At 43.9% G+C, this 18,446-nt stretch overlaps 1 protein-coding gene across 1 annotated transcript in view; it reads right to left on the reverse strand.

Annotated features, from left to right (window-relative positions):
- Positions 1–17,723, reverse strand: part of MYL3 (myosin light chain 3) — a 33,637-nt gene extending 15,914 nt beyond the window's left edge. Inside the window, exon 1 of the mRNA XM_085302794.1 lies at positions 17,507–17,723. Coding sequence (XP_085158920.1) covers positions 17,507–17,629 — 123 coding nt within the window. The 5' untranslated portion in view covers positions 17,630–17,723. The remainder of the gene's footprint in view (positions 1–17,506) is intronic.
- Between the last annotated feature and the right edge of the window lie 723 nt (positions 17,724–18,446).

The raw sequence follows: 18,446 nt of genomic DNA on the forward strand, positions 1-18,446 counted from the left end.
GCAAAATGAGCCAGRGTGCAGCTGCCCAGGAAGACAGCAGTGCAAACACCCCAGCAGCCCCAAGCAGAGGGGTTCACGATATAAAAATGGGGCACAACTGTGACAAGCTGAAGGCAAAGGAGTCTCTGCCTCTGGAGCCTGGGGTCTATGCCRGAAGCATCACACCAACAGACTGTTTCAGTGGAGCTGGGGTGACTCACATCTGTCTGTCATAGGCACTGAAGGCAGAGACATTACAGCCATAAATGGTGGCCCCATATCTAGGCCTTCTGCTTCTCCTTTGCAATCAGCATCCAAGGGAATAAAAGCCTCCAAAGGCAGCTCCAAAGACCAGGCCTGCTCCTGGGCACATACCCCTGGCACACCAGCAGTATCTGCACTACGGGGAGCTCAGTCAACAGAGCARCCCTCATTGCCCAAAGCTAGTGGGTGCAAAACTTACAGTGTTAAAAGTAAATTTCTTTTCACAGATTCAGTCTTGCATTCTCCAGTTCCTTGGAAGTAAGTGAGGATGATTTCCCTTGAGGTTTTGTTTGTTCATCTGTTTTTAATATACTGACACTTCAGAAGACTTCAATTTCCCCTGGCATTTTTTCTCTTGGCCACCGAGATTTTAGGACCAGAGCATTTTTGCAAATGCCACGYATTTAGAGCACCAAGGCTCAAGGTGGCTGTATTTGCTACAAACCCATATGAGAGACAGAGCTGCTGACTGCTAAATCTGCCTTTGACTCTGACTTGCCTCTTTTCTTGCGTCCTGATGTGCTGGTTGTGCTATATGTTCCTTGCAGCCACTAGGCGTCTGAGTAAAATACTTTCCATAGCAAAGGGGAAGTGTTATGCCAGCTTCCCTGCTGTTTTAGCAATCTTGGTTTCAGGGGATTATCACCTGGCCAGCCAGTGGCATCAGCTGTGGCTCTAATGCTACTGTTCCCTTGCCTAAACCATGGTATTGCACAGGTTTTATCCCAGAAAGACCTGGAGAGACGCACCTCTTGGAGCTGTTATGTCATTCACAGCTTCTTATCTCAGGGAATTTTTGTTTTTTATAAATCTATAATATCTAGTCAAGCACATAACACTGTGCATGGTAATACAACCATAACTTAGTCTGAAAGAAGTCCTGTTAATAAAGCTGTTCCTAAGCAGCAACCAGGATGTTGTGTGAGGGGAAGCATTTAGACAACACAAGCAAGGACCACCCCACTCCACCCCCAGAATAAAAGTATTTTTCTTATTTCATAATACTCTATGGAATCCCAATATAAACAGCAAGATTTTTTTACTCAGTCACGGAAGGGCTAGTTTTGAAGAAGGAAAGGGATTTTCTTCAGAGACCGACTTAGGAAGCAGAAATGTGGCAAATGGAAAGAGGCCATCAAGACTTGTATCACTGTGTTGAGGCTGCATTTGTATTCCACAAGCATTCCCCCCCAAAACAAAGACCTGTTAAAATCTGTTAATACACACTGTCTCRTCTCCCATCACTTTTTATGCAAAACAACTGTGATGCACATAAACTCCTCCACTGCCCATGGGCACACAGTCAAGTCCCATTCACCTCCATCGCCTCACTACAGTCTCATAGTCGCTCGTGACTTCCCAGGCCTTCTGCCTTCTGAAACTCTTTTGATACATCTATATTTTATTCTCAGCATTGCCCTAGAGACATTATGGTTATTTCTAGTTCAGCTCATGATCTGATGTAGGAAGGCGCTGTACAGCATACAAACACTTGACTGGGACATGGGCTGCGACCTATGACACTACAAGTTGCACCACCTAGACTTCATGAGGAACAGCTGCGTTCTTTGCCCAAGTAAGCGGTTGCAACACAACCCTGAAATACCTCAAAGTAAATCTGCTCAGCCATAGCACGGTTCTGTAAATCCCTGCTTAGCTGCGAATCACAGCCTGATAAATCTTCAGGGCATGGGTTCAGAGCAGCGTGGTCTTCAGAGCAGCTTCGTGGTTGGCACTGATGCTCTGTGCTCTCAGCCTGAGCCAGAGAGCTGGATGGCAGTCCCGTCAGCAGGACTTTTCATCCCCTTGCTTCTTTCTTTCCTGTAAATACCTTCTGGGGTTGAAGGAGCAGTGGGCTTCTAGGTCCTGATGCTTTCCCAATGCTGGCAGGGCTGCAGCCCATAAACTGATAGCTCTCTTTCTTGGATGGAGAACATGTTGCCATAATTTTCCAGAGCACAAAGGGAAATTCCACAGCCTCAACATGAGAGTGACAGAGTTACTCTGGAGAACTGAGATGGTTTCTGGCAACAGCCAGCACCAGAAATATAAAACACTGACTGTTCTCCCTGTAGCAACATGGTTTTGGATTCTCCAACCATTTATTGATGGTTGGCTTCCCGTTTCTCTGCAGGCCCCTCCTTCACCAGCCTCACCAGCAGATGTTTGTTCAGATGTTTGCAGYCACTGAGGAAATCATAAAATTTAAAAAATACTCTCTGTAAAATCYTGGATGGAAGCCTAGGGTGTAGGGGAGGTCAGACATTGCCTGTGCTGTCTGCCTAAAGTAGACAATTGTCAGCTCCTGGGTTGGGTCTCTGAAGTGGACAAGAAGAACCCCAAGGATGCAGCATGAGGACTTCACTACAACTCTTCCTGGGGGCTTATGGGTCCTGCTACRTGGGTACTAACCAGTAAAAAGGCTCTAGGTCTCAATCCAACATGCATACGGAGAGGAAGACTCTTTGCTATCCTTAAGTCAGCAGTAGAGTTGTGCCCTTTGGGGTCAGGTCATTCTAAGAGAGATCTCAAACAGGACAAGGAAAATTAGTCACCAGACAACRTATTTGCTGGATGCRATATGCTGGAAAGCRCACAAGGAAAARTGAAACACTTTTATAATTTGGTGAACTGCTTTAGAGAGAAAAAAATGGAGGCAYTAATATTATTAGTTGTTATTATTATTATTGCCATCTTGACACAAAAGCCTTTCTCATTAGCTTTCCAAAATCAGATGTTTTCTTGTGTAAATACTCGCGGTGTTATCGTTTTTAAAATTCAAACATTTTTGTATTGCAGTGGTTATTTTTCATGTAAAATTGACTTAAAGAATCCCACTCCCTGCACATTAGATCACTCCAAAGCATACCAAAACAATTCTTTTCAGACTGAACAAAACCATTCTGAGTTGCCAAAAAAGAATTTTTGTGGGCTTTTCTGTGTCACTGAAACCTCATCCTGAAAATTCAAGCTGATTTCTTCTAATATTTTAATTCCCCCACCAAGTCTAGAAACAACTACCCTTTGCTGAACTAATTCTGGTCTCGAATGGCACAGTTGCATAAKGACTCCAGGTCACTGAGTGACATGTTGGTCACGCTGGTAGTGAATGAGACTGTGAAAGGCTCTTGGTCGGCTGATGTGAAATGAGCTTGACAGGTCTCCGGCAAGTTGTAGTAGAAAGGTCCCTGCCACRCAAAATCTCCTGAAACCACCGGAGCAGGTTTTGGATATTGGAGCTGAAACTCCTGCTCATATTCAATGAGGTCCCACGCACAGAAGAGCTTTGGTGTCTCGCATAGAAAATTTCAGGCTAACATGAGACACGTGCCAGCACAGCCCCACGTCGCAGCCACACTAATGCTACAATTCACGCAGCAATACGGTGTAGACAGTGCTRCCAAAGCTTTATTTTTCTGCCATCTGCATTGCAGCCACCACCATCCCAAACGTGGGGCTGGCATCTCAGCGGAGCAACCCTCCCAGGGATGGGACAACACTGACCTCYGCCACCCCCAGCAGATTTAGTCCTTCTCCACGCACTTGCAGCTCCTGGTAGCAGCACCAGTCAGAGCTGTGTGATTTAAAATGTCACACCACTCACCCTGCAAATGCCTCGGAAAAAAAAGGGGGGGTGGGGGATTATGCTGCTTCTTCCAAAGAGCCACTGCGATAAGGTGCTGGCAGCCGGGAGAGCTCTGCTTTTGTTTTGCAGAGCTGGCAGGCCGAGCACGCATGCCTCTCCCAAAATAACCACGGTGTAACTCAGCCCCRGTTTCATACAGACCAAACTGTTCCCCATAGCAAATGCAAAAGTATAAACTCATCTGCTGTTGGGATCCACTCGGCATCCCACTGTGAGAATTGCTTTATTTCCYTTTTAATTATTTTTCAAAGTTGGACATTATTTACCATTAACTGAGATACCCTCTGCTCTGATCTCGCTGTACCGAATGCTCCCACCCGCCCCAGAATCACCCAGGAGCTCAGATGTGAAGAGCTTAGCACCGGCTGGAGAATTGGTCAAGATGATGGAAACTTCAAATGTTGCCCTTTTATCAAAATTTCAGATGTTTGATCGAAGAAAAAAGGAAAAAAAAAAAAAAAGTTTCCCTGTCTTGGGAAACACCACCCCGAGTTTTTACTCTCAATTCAGTACAGTCTGCTGGGTGCCTTTTGCTTGATTCACTCTATGAAGGTTATTTATTTATGTAAAAAGAAGCCAAATCTGAGGTTTCTTAAGAACACAATTGAAATTGATGTTTCAGAGTTTTGTTTTGCCTTTTTGGTCCACTTAAAGTGGTGTCAAGGTCCRAAATTGGGTGATGTTAACAAGTGCTCTGGTCCACGACTGTTTATTCAGCCTGTGCTTTCAATGGAGCCTGCAACAGGACACCRAAAAACAAGTTTCACTTGGGAGTAAAGGCGAAAAGCCCAGGATTTTGTCACATCCCACAGCCTCAGCACCAAGCACCCTTCCAGACTCATTACAGCTATTTCCTGGCTATCATCTCCCATATATGATGACGTTGGAGGCAGATTCAAAACTGCGCGTGATTCACAGTGTTTATGAAGCGCGGTCACCAAGCAGCATGACACTTGATGACATTTCATCTCTAGAAGGGTTGCGTTTGTTTGGGTTTTTTTGAATCAGTAAATCAAAGAGAGAAAACATTTCTACCCCTGCCAGTCTGCGGCCATTACCTATCAGTCAGCACTAACCACAAACGCTGAAAAGTCTAAGCTATTTTCCTTCCAAATGTTTTATCTCTATTTTTTTCTTTTTTTTTTTCAAGCATTCAGCGATTATTGCCAGGCTGCTGTCAACCAGAGCTGAGTTCCCTCTAAGTCTTATTTCATTACACTCTTCCTCAGCATTGCTTCCTAATGCTTGGTGGGTCACAAACCAGCTTGCTTTTGCAAGGTTGCTCCTCAGAGCAGCCTCACCGAGCCGCATCTGCCCGGTGGCCGCGATGTCCTGCAGCTTCCCAGAAAATACAGTCGGTGGATTGTCACCACCACTRTTCTGGGCTCCGGCTGCGTAAGCGTGCTGGAGCTGACTGGCTTTTGCAGGCTGARGGCTGTGCTGGCTCTGGATGGGTCAAGGGCTGGATTTCACACTCCTTCCAAGGCCCAGGGCTGGGTACGGCATTTGGGCACCCGGAGCCTGCCGGGGGGCTGTGGAGGGGGCATGGGTCTGGGGGTCTGCTGTTCGGGTGCCTCTCCAGAGGTCTGTGCGTATTTATACATGTACCAGGCATTTACATAAAGAGAATGAGCTGCAGGTGGGCAAGTAGGGGTGAAGATGTTGACACATCCACATATATGTGCATGCACACGTGCATATCATGTGAACATATGGAGACACAAAGATATGCATGCGCATACACACATTTTATGTATATATGTGTATATATAGAAACTCTCTCTCTCTCTCTATATATATATATATATATATATTTATGTATGCATGTATAATATATGTCAGCACAAGCCACACTTTCACAATTATACTTATACACCGAGCCACTGTAGAGGCTTGGATCTCCCCCAACAAACTTTGGTTCAGTTGCCTATGGAGAAATAAGCCAAACTGCTCAACGAGGAGAAGTCAGCGCAGACCTTTTGAAAACTGGGGCCCCAGGTATTTTCTGGGATAAATCAGCACGAGTGCCTTGACACGAGCGGGCCCAGATCCTCACCGGAGGCAGAACAGGGTGGTTTTGCCCATGCGGGAGCTGCTGGACACAGGCTGATCATGCGGCTGAAGGTGGTTGTGCTGATTGACACCCACGAAGAGTCAGCCCCAGACTCTTAGCATTCACAGGGAGAAARAAAAAWWAMMAAAAAACAAAAAAACAACCCCAAATCCTAAACTCTCCTGTGTGCTAATACCGGTGGCAGTTACTCCTAGCTCAGGCCAGGATTCAGGGAYGCAACCAGCTCATCATCGAGAGCTGGGCTGTGAGCTGTCCGCATACCCCGCACATAGCATAATGCTTTCCATTTAAATTTAATCAAGTGTCTGTTCTCCCTGACTGCTTTTTTAGGATTCAGATTGCAGATAGAGGAGAGAAGGGAGGGAATGATGCCATATAAGATACACGTGTACAACGAGACGTGAAATTAAACTCAAGAAGGAAATTTGCTTAGGAGGGAAAAAAAAATCTGAGGATTATATTGGCAATGCCTCTCTACTAATATTACTCCCATTTCCTTTCCCATATTTCTTCCCACATCTTTACACTGTCTAGTATATGATAATTTTATACAGCTACATATATACACACACACTGCTAGGAAATATGCTTTGATATTGCTTTGTTGCTGCTGTTTTCAATAACACCTGAACTTTAACCGGTTGTTTTGCCACTTGGAAACCTCACAATAAAGTCTAAGCAAGCAGCTGAGTATCTGGGCTGGGCAAGGAGAGAGGACGGAGGTGGAGGAGCTCAATATTTGTCTAACAGTAGAAAGCTCCGTAGCATAAAACCATTCAGAAATAGCACAGCTTTAGGGAGAGTAGGGATTCATAAGGATGCAAAATATTGGACCCCATTAAGCATGCACAGGAAAGTCGAAGGGTTCCTTCATTTAGGAGTCCAAGTTTCAGCCACCTGCATCTGAGGGTATTTGCCTTCTGTAGGCAAAGCAAGGTCTGAGGGTATCTCCAGTGATCTACTGCCCTTGGCCAGCATTAAAGGATGGGGGCACCAACGTACCTCTGCCCAAATGCTAACGTCTTCACAAAAGTTGGGGGAAGCACCATGTTTCTGTTTCTGCTAAGAACCTCCCCATCTCTGTCCCTATGTCTACTTTTGACTTTTTTTCTCTTTCTTCCAAGTTAAGAATTGGCTGGTTTATGAGAGAAATAAATAATCTGTCTCTACAGTCCAGCTTTCCAGCAGCTTGGGGAAAGTTAGCACTTTGGTCAGGGCCTTCTGCATGCTCTAAGCTGTGCATTTAATTTAAATTTAATAGTTATTGCATGTTACACAAATGGTGATTAAAACCACATTGATTGAGGTTTAGCAGCTATGTGAGAAATGTAGATCTTCTTACAGAGCTGCACCATATCCAGAGTGTGCTTTTAATAACTTGCTGCTCATCAAGGAACAGACTGGAGAGAGGAAAAGGAATGGAGAGCAAAAGGCCAGATGTGGAAGCACAGTCAGTCAGAAAGATCATAGGACTGAGGTTTCAGGTGGCTTTCACTTATTTTCCACCTCTGGCATGCGCACYCGTACCATGAGACCTGCACATTGATACGTTGCTTAGTTCCCAGCTATAAATCAAAGCAGACCTACCTTGCACATAGCGGCAGACATGCCAACAAGCCCATCAAGACCAACATTCACACCTTGTGGTGGAGGAGCAGCCAAACACGCTGGCCGAGATCTCAAAAGACAAATTTCTCTGCGGGACATATTGCCGTAAGGGCTTTCTAGGTCAGGACCTGCAGCAGACACACTTGAAAACCCCAGAAGCTGCCCAAACAGGGTGTGCTCATCATGCTCTCATCCCCCTTTTTATAAACCCTACTGAGTTCATTCTGTGGCTAAGCAGAAGTATGTCCTGTCTTTCATGTCCTGATTTGTCTGAGACAATGACTGAGGAGAGAAAATGAACCAGGAAAATGATAAAGTGCTTCAAAATCAGCCTGCTGAGGGCAGTGCAAATCCTCTGGAACSAGGTCCTTGGTGTGCAAAATTCTGAAGGCAAGTGGCCCTCTGAGCTTTCTACCAACGTAAAAAGCTAGCTGAGAAACACTGCATAGAGATGAGTGCCCTATAAAGGTGAAGACAGACAGATAAAGATGTGATAAATACAGCTGTACAAGAGGAAATATGGAGGGAGATGAAAGCCAGGTTTGCAGAAAAACTCACTTCAGATGATTTCAAATTACTCAGTAAAGCTGGGCTGCTCTTGGCCAAGGTCTACTCAGTGCCTCTGTGCTGCAGCTTTTCTTTTTTTTCTTTTTTTTTTTTTTTCCTGCATTGGTGAAACAAAGTTGAGAGAAAATGGCATTTAAGACCTTTCCCTCTCCTCTACAGAACGAATCTTCTGTCCATGACAGACTCTGGAAAACCATGTTCAGAAAATCCTGCTACACTCCTGGCTTCCAGACATCCAGTGACGGACTCAGAAAGCTCCAGATTTTTGCCTTGTGTCTAGGGCTGAAGAACCAGCAATGCTGCAGCTCAAACTGAGTTATTCTAAATAGAAAAGAACATAGAAAACTTGACATGTTTTCATCTCTACACCTCTCTGAYCAGGGTGAGCTGGTTTTAGGTTTGTGTTCGAGTGTCTCTGCTCTGCGGATTTCAGACACTGCAGGGGAGGTGGGGTTTTTGTTTGTTTTTTGCAGCTGAATAATGAAGACTTGGGAGTGGAAACTGCCCAGAAAAGAAATGATTTGAGAAGAGGAAAAAAAAAAAAAAAAAAAAGTCTTACTATTATGCATTTTAGGGGTACATTGAACAGTTTTAAAATTTTGAAGGGAAAAGATTGCCCAAATTCAAAATGTTTAACTACTAAAAGTTTCTGGGTCTTTTTTTATGCAAGAAGGAAAAAACCTTACAAAAAAWATAAGAAATGGAACTAGGTAAAAAAGCTGATGCTAGTAATTTTCTTTATCCTTTTCAGATTTTTTTTAAAACAAAATCCTTAGCAAAATCCGTGCGTGTTTGCAAAACACTCTGGTGTCACCAAATGCACTTCTCAAATCTCCCCCTAAAAAAAGTATTTTTATGAAAAATGTCACCCAGCTCTAAGAACACGAGAGATATACGAAGATAGCCAGATCTTCTTTGGCCCCCAGAAATTCATCTGGAAAGCTCCTCTGATTTCCAGTGCTGTTTGGTTTTGGCCCTAAGAACAAGCAGCGAATACCACAAAGAAACCCTTTTGCTGTATTTTGATATGAGCTTGCCTAATGTGCTACTATTTCTTCAACATCAACAGCACCGCTGCTTAGTCTGAATAACCAGGAGAGACAAACTGTTTTACCATCCTCCGGTTCCCAAGAGGGGAACTGAGGCATAAACAGATATCAGATGACTGAATCATGATGGCCTGCAGCAAAACCCGAAGTTGTCTTAAGGAGAAAGACTCGGTTCAACCTTTCCCCTCAGCTTTTTGGTCTCGCAGTCCTCTCCTTCATCCAACCCAATCCTGTTTTTCTTGTTTCCCCRTCTTTGTCTTTTCAAACACATCAAGATACAGCTCTGGACCTCGTGCTTCTCCCAGGGGATGCTCCCAGCCCTGGGGGTTGCCAGCATCCTTCATCCCCTCTCAGATGAAAAGCTTCACTGGGTCAAGGCTAAGCCACATGTTGTTTCCTAAAGCTGAAATACTCTTTACCCTCCCAGCGCTGATTCATTTCTGTGAAGCGAGCTGCCAAATTCATGTCAACCTGGGCCAGCTGCTCTGGAGAGAGGAAAGGGAGAAGGAAAGGTGCTTTCTCTGCTATTAAAAGCTGTCCCACAATGGCCAGCTTGGCAGGGAATGTGCTGGACTGCTGGACTGACGTGGACTGCGATAAATAAAGGAGAGAATAAAAGAGCAGAGCTGCSTTTAGAAACGTGTTACAGCAGCTTGGCATTTTAACTATGCTTATCACTGGGATCCGTCCAGAAACCCTGGAGCAAATTGCTGATGAGGTATTCAGAGCATGACCATCGCCTGGATTTTATGTGCAATACAGCCCATCTCAGGCACTGACTTCTGAGAAAAGACCTGCGGTAAATGAAGACAACAGCGTCATAGGTGGGGAGGTTTCWGAGAGGCTGACACCCTTGACAAATTCCTCCAGCTGTGGTTCCCCTCCCCATGCACGTGTGTACGTGCAATTTGTGTAACTCCTTCCACCCCTCCCATTACATATTGGGAGCAAGACAGAGTGGGAGAGAGCAATGCCATTTACAGAAGAAAAGCGCATTGCAGTGGAGGTGAGGCAGAACTCAGTGGACACATATTTGGAGAAGGACTCTTCCAGGAGGGCCTGACACTAGTGKGGTGATTCTCTTTCAGCTCCCCTCCCAAGCAATCACTGCCCACCGTGGCCTGAAGTCCTGAGATCAGATCATTYCTAGAAGGGGAGCCAGGTCCCCCACAACTTCATGGGGTCCAGGGGCAGATAGGTTGTGGAGCCTTCTTCCAAACTTGGTAGAGAGAGTTCAGATCTAGGATCTTGAAGGTCTGATCTCCTCCACTGGCAGCTGTAGCTGTTTGTGTTAGAGTATTAGCAGGGCCTTGGGCAGAACAGCTAACATTCAGCTAGTATCTATACCATGGGGGGGGGAAAAAAGGCTAGCAGAAATCCAAGTTGGTAGAGCTACACAGCATAGTAAAAACCATGTGGTTTTACTGGCTTGGGTCCAGGGACTGTCCAGCTGTGTCAGTGCTTTACYGATGAGCACCAATTATTTGTAGTTCTTGTTAGTTGGGGCACAAAAACAAGCTGGCAAGGCTCTTGAACTGCGTGCAGATCATGACTTAAATGTCCCTACACCTCAACGCAGCCTCTTCGCTACTGCCACTTTATTTCATGTAGCTTAGGTGCTTGTCTTAGGGTGGAATGAATAAACTTCTAAAAGCAACTTCTTCTCTTTAGYGACACTAATGGGAGCCCAAAGAGACTAGCTCAGCTTTGAATATCTAAAGTGAAGATAATTGAAATATGACAGGTGAACCTCACTTTTCTTTTTCTTTCTTATCAGGCCTGAAATCCTTTTCCCTAACCAAAATCTTTGAGCTCAACAGAGCATGAATGGGTCAAAACCCACATATATRACATGAGATTAAATGATCAAATAGACTTAAGCCTTATGAAACAAGCACCAGCCACTAAATGACATGAAATGCCATCTGCTCCTGCAGGAACCTTTGGCATCCACCACTCATCCCCATATTTCCATTTCCTGTAGTCTAAGACAAGTATCTAGTACCTAAAATAGGTGGCATCTAAAATCTTCCTCTGGAGTTAGAGGAATCCCTACCATTATTACACTGTTGTTTTTTTTCTGTAAGCATTTGAAGATATTCTACCAACCAAACCAATTTTTAAGCACATACCTCAAAGGCCTTTGCAGCTTGCTAAATCAAAAATAAACCACACTAAGCTTATAAAAGTTTTCACAGCTTGCCAGAGTACAAGTCCACAGCAAGAATGGTGACTCTGAGGTGAATCTCATAAAAATCAAAGGGGTAAATTTCCCACTGACTCCCATAAGTTTGCAGCAGGGTCCCCTGTCTTTGCCAAGCTTTCAGTCATTTTTGCCTGAGGCATCCTCAAAGACTCAGTGCTCAAATTTCTCTAYGCTTGAGAGTCTCATGAAGAAATCACTGAGAGACAGAGGTCCAGCTTGRGCTCATTTTAACCTGACAGGTGCCTGCCCACTTCAGAAACTGGCAAATATATGAGTGCAGGAGGGAAATTGCTTTCTAAAAGTATTTCTCAGGAGATGCAGTGTAGGCCAATAATAATAATGGTAATGATGATGGGAATATGTAACACCTGGGGGAAATGAAATCGAGGGGAAAAATAGGTTGGAGAGAGAAAAAGGTGAGAGGGCAGTGGGAGGTCAAACCCATACYGTAGCCACGTTCAACTGCCTTCTGGTCTGTTCTTTGGAAGCTTGGGGTACCAGCATAAAGACTTCCCACTTCATCCTCAGGAAAGATTTGGCCAGATCTGAAGGGTTTCCAAGCAGGCTAAGGCCTGCATCTACCCCACACCTTGCTAGAATATAACATGAAGTCTTCTTCCAGCTGAACTTGTATCCCACACTTATCCTGCTCCAATTGTCTCTGCATCRGAGGGAAGGGGTCCTAATCTGTCTCCTTTCATCAATGCACTGAGATTCAAATCATGTCTGTGTCGGGATGTCTTCATCTCTGCTCCAACAGATCTTTTTCTCCCTCCCCCCAAGAAAATGCACCTTCTTTCCTATGCAACCCCTGTTACACTGCGCTTTCCCAGGGGCTCTGCGCACCTCTCACCGGCCAGCTGCCAGGTTAACCACTGCCAAATGCCAAATGTTGCATGCCRGCATAGACACACATCCACCAGCTTGTGCACAGACTGCTGCCTTTGCACATGCAGATACAACTTTTTCACACTCAAAAACTCTCCCAAATGGGCCAATACATCCGCTTCCTTATACACTCGACACCCTTTTCACCTAGCTCCTTACCTCTCCACACACACAGACATCTTACAGAAGAAAAAGATGCAGCAAAATACTTCTCCCTGTCACACACAAACCATACTTCACCCTCCGGAGGTGTGCCCCAAACATCTCATGCACCTGCAAAACCTCTAGAGATTGGGGAACACACACCAGCTCCCCCACACACCARCTCCTCAAACACGTGGTTACGACACCCCCGTCTCACTCGCATGCCTCTCCACACACAGAAATGCAATATTGTCACACAGAGTATCACGCATTCAGACATTCATTATTTCCATAAACTGATTTTCTTAATGACAGCCCTTCTTTTTTCATTCCCACGTGCGCTTATACAATGCATTCACATTCACCTYGCAAATAAAATCCTTTCTGCCCACAAAATAACACCCGCTCTGTCATTCACCACCCTAAGACCTTCTCACCCACACACCTGTTGTTAACTCATACAGTTTCTTCCCATGTTCAAGCCCTCCCAACTACCTCTGAAAATATCATTTCAGTCACTTCAGCCTGAAATGAATTCTTCGTGTAGGCACCTAAAACCAYGCCAACAATCCCCGCTAGCAGGCGTTTGATATCCTTAAACATAGTCATCTTCTTAGAGAGAGGCTTTTAGGATCAAACTCTCTGAAAAATCAATCAGTTCCCCTCCCCTAAAAGAACATTTGCTTTTCTTACCCTAATGTCTAGCCAGAAATCTCTGCACCGTCTTACTTCTTACTTGCGCAGAGGTGACATTCCTGCACATCCACCTCCACACCACCCTGCTGCAGCACCACAACCACACCGCAGTTCCAGGGCTGAAGACCTAAGCCGGGCAGGACCCCATTGGTATTGGTGCCTGCACCTTCCACTCATGGCTGCTTCCACATCTTATCTTGTGAGAAAAGGGGAAGGAGCTTTTATTTTTTGTACCCCTGAAGATGTTCAGAAGCCTGCAGGCTTTCTGAGGAGAACAGGTTTCACAAGACTCCCAGATCGCAGTACTCCAAAAAATAAACTATGCTTGCTTTAATTCCCCCCACCCCAAGGAACCTGTATGACTGCATACTGCTACAATAAGCTTCTCAAGTGACAACCCAGGAAAATGTAGTTATTAAGGATAACTGTATATGGTAAGTGGTGTCCCTTCCAAGTTCTCACATATGCCAACGGTCTCCACACGGCCTTTCTAAACCCAGAGTTCACTGGTSTTTGGGTACACATCATCTCAGCTAACTTTAGCTGCTGAAATATTGTCACTCAAATAGTTGTCTCATCTCCCACTTTAATCAACAGATTGGCATCTCCCAAGGATTATTTGATCCATCCCCATATAGGTTGTCCAGCACTGCTGCATTGAATAACCTTCRAGAGAGTTTTCCTGCTGATTATAGATGATCTGTTTAGGAGCAGTGACCAGCTTTCCAAAGGCTATGTGAGTTGATCCCACTTTCTGTGTCCATCAGATTAAAAGATTATTCCTGTTYAGCATCAACATTATTTTTCATGAGGGCAAAGTTTATTTTTGGCAAAATATTTCCCATATTAAAAGCTGGATATATGAAAAAGAATCTCCTTGTTCCAGAATCTCTTTTAGGACCATTCTTCCTCAAAGGGAAGAAGTTCAAGGAAATTTCCAGTGAAACTTTCTTTTTTCTTTTAAAAAAAAAAAATCCTCAAAGGCTGAGCCATACAACTACAGAAATAAAAACAACACCTTTTCTGTGAATTTCAAGCAATATTGAATCCCATCCAAYCTCTTTTGCAAATTTCTAAGTATTGGGAAAAATCCTGCAAGGATGYGGATGTATATGCATCATTAAAACTTTAAAAGGTAACTTCAAAACTTTAGAATAACTCAATTACTTAAGGGCAGGGAGAGGGTAAAACCCACATTTAAGCCACTGTAGCTGAGAACCAAATATAGACCCTGAAGCAGCCAGAGAAAGACAACAGGAAAAATCTGATATAATTTTGGACCATCATTGTGCAAGTAGAATATAGCAATCAGKGAAAACAAAATGAGAAGTAATTTTCCTTTTCAAATAAATGTTTTCATTTTGAGATTTCTCTTTTTACTAAAATTGGATTGCAAAACTTAAAAAGCCCAAATACAAAACTGCATAATGAGATTTGAGAATAAATATTGATAATTTGAGACATTTCCAAAAGAACATGGCATTTCAATGATTTTTAACATTTTGTTTTGATAAAAGTTTGTTTTCTTCCCAGTTTTTAACTATATATTATCTTTTGCATGAAAACCAAAACCAGTTTCATCCTGGAATGCTGAAATGGGATGTTTGGAGAATTTCAAAACTCGTTAAAGCATTTTTTTTTCAAATGTTGTACAATGATCTGGGGAGGTATTCTGATCTACACCAGATGGCCTGAGCTCCACCAGAGCTAGGTTTATGAAACAGGAAGCAGTATATTTGCCAGACCCAGCCCTTGTGCGCAAATAGCTTTAATTTTGACAAATGCACTTCTGATGAAAAACATTTAATTGAAAAATTCCCAGGAAAACTTCTCTAGAGAACATCGTCTCCCTTTGCTATGAGTTTTGGGAAGCAAACCACCACAGACCCCAACCAGATAYCTACTACTGCTTTGCATCTATCAGACAACAAAATGTTCTCCAGAAAGACCAAGAGATTTTACCATTAAAGCACTGGATTTACGTACTGTTTAGAAACTCTGTCTTATTTTTAAGTGACTCATAAGTCCATAATTTTAAAGTGTACTGGAAGGAAAAGTAATAACTTGGATGGAGAAGCATGCAGAACGAATAGTTTTAAAACAGTGCAGAAGTGAATTGATCTAAAATCTTATTTGAGCAAAAATGTATTTGATGATTTTTGAAATTGTGAGGTCTACAAGTATATATGTCCCCCTCCTTTTTTTTTTTTTTTCCTAGTGATTCTGGTGGGGGCTGGCTGTTTTTCCCCCCCCCCTCATTACAATTCATCTTGCTGCAGCACTTAGCCACTCTTCATACCACAAGGGCATAATACGCAGATGGACGTATCTGTGTCCTCTAAGAGAGGTTATTGCAATTGCCCTCTCCTCCTCTTACAGTGCAGGAATTTTAAGTACAGAGGCATTAACAGAGAGCTGAATCCCACCACAAACCACTTGCCCAAGGTCACAGAGGAAGTCTTTCTCAGAGCACGGCACGRACACTGATGTGAATAGTCTAAACACTACAGCAAGAGTTAGTTCCTTATACACAGACTTCTACTTCTTGATATAGTAACAAATAATTGTTTTTTTTGCATCACTATTTAAAGTGAAAAATTGGAGAATTTTTCATGTTTCAAGACCTGGAAAAAGCCCTCTGTGTACTTCCCCTGTTAGAAAATCCCAGTTACAAGAATGAACCTCTCTTAAAAAAAAAAAAAGAAAAAAAAAGTTTCAGTAACCCTTGTGATTTACTAGCCACCTGTGAGGCACTTGTACTGAAGACAGAACAATTTTACTTTCCCAGGTAGTTCCTCTACCCATGTGAAGGAGGAACTATTTTTTAAGCCAGCAGGAGAGGCTCATCAAGACACTCCTCCCTTGCATAAGCTCTGAAGAGCTGGTCCCACCAATGGCCAGGGAGCTCTATTGCTTTTCCTAATCCATCTCTCAGGCTTTGTCTGTTCTTCTCTTATCTTCTCAGGCTCCTCATAAACCCAGAGCAGGACACACCTCTTCGTTACCCATTTTCTTATAGGCTATGGGATAGAATTCAGCTGGTGTAAATTGATTAAGATAATTATGTTTACTTATATCAGGTAATTACCTGGCCCAAATCACCATATGAGAAAAGCCTTTGAGATGCTGCAGAGCTCCCCCTCTTTTCCCCAACTCGTTCCTAAAGATTTGTGCAAGGGTTTCTGACATTCCCTGTGAATGTGTATAGTACAGAAAGAGCAACATGGAGCTAGTCATTTTTAGATCTTTATTTGCAGGCATCATTTTTGTAAGTCAAGAAGCCAGTCTCTGATAGTCCATTTTATGGTCAATTTTGTAGGAATATATTACCTTTCTCTTCCTCATTATTTGAGGGGAATCTCTTTTGATATAAGAAAAGTCAACCTGAGATATCTGCTGGAGAGTCAACTCCCGTGAATAAAAACATTTGAAGGGAAAACAGATTTCCAATATAAYTTCACTGGAATTACCTACTTCACAACTTCAAAACGGTGACCATTTCCCTGTCAGTCAGATGGTTTGTTCTGAGGACAACATGATGTCAGTCAGGCAATTCAAGGACTCTGATTTCTATGGCCAAGAGTAGTGGCCCAAATTCACTCAAAACCTATTTCATAAGGAGCACTTCTGAAAATACGCTTTGTAGATGTATTCCTTCCCTTATGCTTATGAACAAGACTTCAGCAAACCCTGCTTAGGCCAATAGTGGCTCTTTCCAGTGGAGACTGTTGTAAGGAAGAAGGAGCAGGAGAGAGGTACTATCTCTTGGGGGAATCCTTGGAAGGGACCCTGAAAGCAAGAGATCATTCAGGAAGCTTATATTTTTTTTCCTGAGCTTCCCTCTGTTTCCCAAGCACACTCACACACAGTCCCTTTGACAGTCCATTTGGATTTTCTGGAAAACCACAGGCAATCTCACTGGCACTTGTTAAGGAAGTCTCAGGCTTGTTTCTTTGCAGAACAAACCCCGTGATACTGAAGTGAGATCTACCTAGTGCWTTGCAGGCAAGCACGAGAGATGCAAACCATGCTCTGAGCCCACTGCTAGCCTACCACGTGGCCTTGGCTGTTAGCTAGTCATCAGCTGGCTGAAAGTACAGTCCAGGCTTCCTGATGAAACATAAAAAACCTGCAATATTCTCTGCACAGCACCTTTAAATGTCCCGCTGTGGTCAGTGACGCTTGCAGGAAATGGAATTGGTCACTTTGAGGATGAGAAGGGACAAACTGGGCAATCCCCTTTGCTCCTTGCTCTGCTAAAAAAACAAGTGCTATCTTCAGACAGAGTCATCTCAACATTCAATGCACCATGGCCAGAACCACCACCAACCCAAGCCCCACCAGCCCTGGCTGCTCCCTCTTGTACCAGGTTAAGACATACATACTTTGATAGAAGCTGGGTTAAATTCAACTTCTTTTCGGGGCTCTGGTTCTGCTGGTTTTGGTGCTGGTTTGGGTTCTTCTTTCTTAGGTTCAGCCTTCTTAGGTTCAGGCTTCTTTGGGGGCATGTTGGTGGGCTGTTTTAGAAAGGGAGAGAAGCAGACAGACAGAGAGACAGAAAAGAGGTGGCTGCTACGGGATAAATCACTAGTGCCGGTCTTTATCCCTGTCCAGTCTCTTAAAGTCACACATTGTGTCACTCCCAGACCTGTCACATGCCAGGGCTTACAATAGGGCCACTGCTATAAAAGGACAAGACATTTACCCGGCTATTTTGGAGCAGTCAGATAGGGCACTGCTACGAATTAGCACTTAAATGGAAAAAGAGTTTGGGGATTTTAGGGCTGAGGCTGGCGCTGCGTCAAACATTTTTTAGTGTGTATGTGCATACGTGAACAAGGGGCAGGTTGGGTTACGCTCCGTGKCCCATCGGTGGTTTTTTGTGCTCCCCAGGGCCGTGCTGCCGCTTACCTTCCCAGTTCACATATTGCTGAGTRTCTTCAGTCGTGGCCTTTGCCGTGACAGGGTGCACTAAAAGACAAGCATTGGTTTAAGCATGAGGACGGTGCAATATGTGAAGCCAACCATCATCATCCCAACTGGTGTGGAGGGCAGTYCACACCCCATATGCTCACTGGTCTTTTCCTAGGAAAGTGCAACGAATCACTGTTGCTCCTAGCAGCCTGCATTCAGCACGCAGCAGGGATACGTACATATGGGAGCACTCACACATATGCACATACACAAAATCAGGGATAATCCTGGGTGTCTGTGAGTAGATCCTTATGGCTGAGATTTTCCAGACCATTTCAGGGACTTGAATGCAAAATTCCAAGTAAAATAGCTCAGATCAAGATATCTATTTGAGGTTTTTCTAATCTCAGC

This window comes from Rhea americana, unplaced genomic scaffold (genome assembly GCF_003343005.1).
Source record: "Rhea americana isolate MKP2758 unplaced genomic scaffold, rheAme1 scaffold_192, whole genome shotgun sequence".
NCBI classification, from domain to species: domain Eukaryota; kingdom Metazoa; phylum Chordata; class Aves; order Rheiformes; family Rheidae; genus Rhea; species Rhea americana.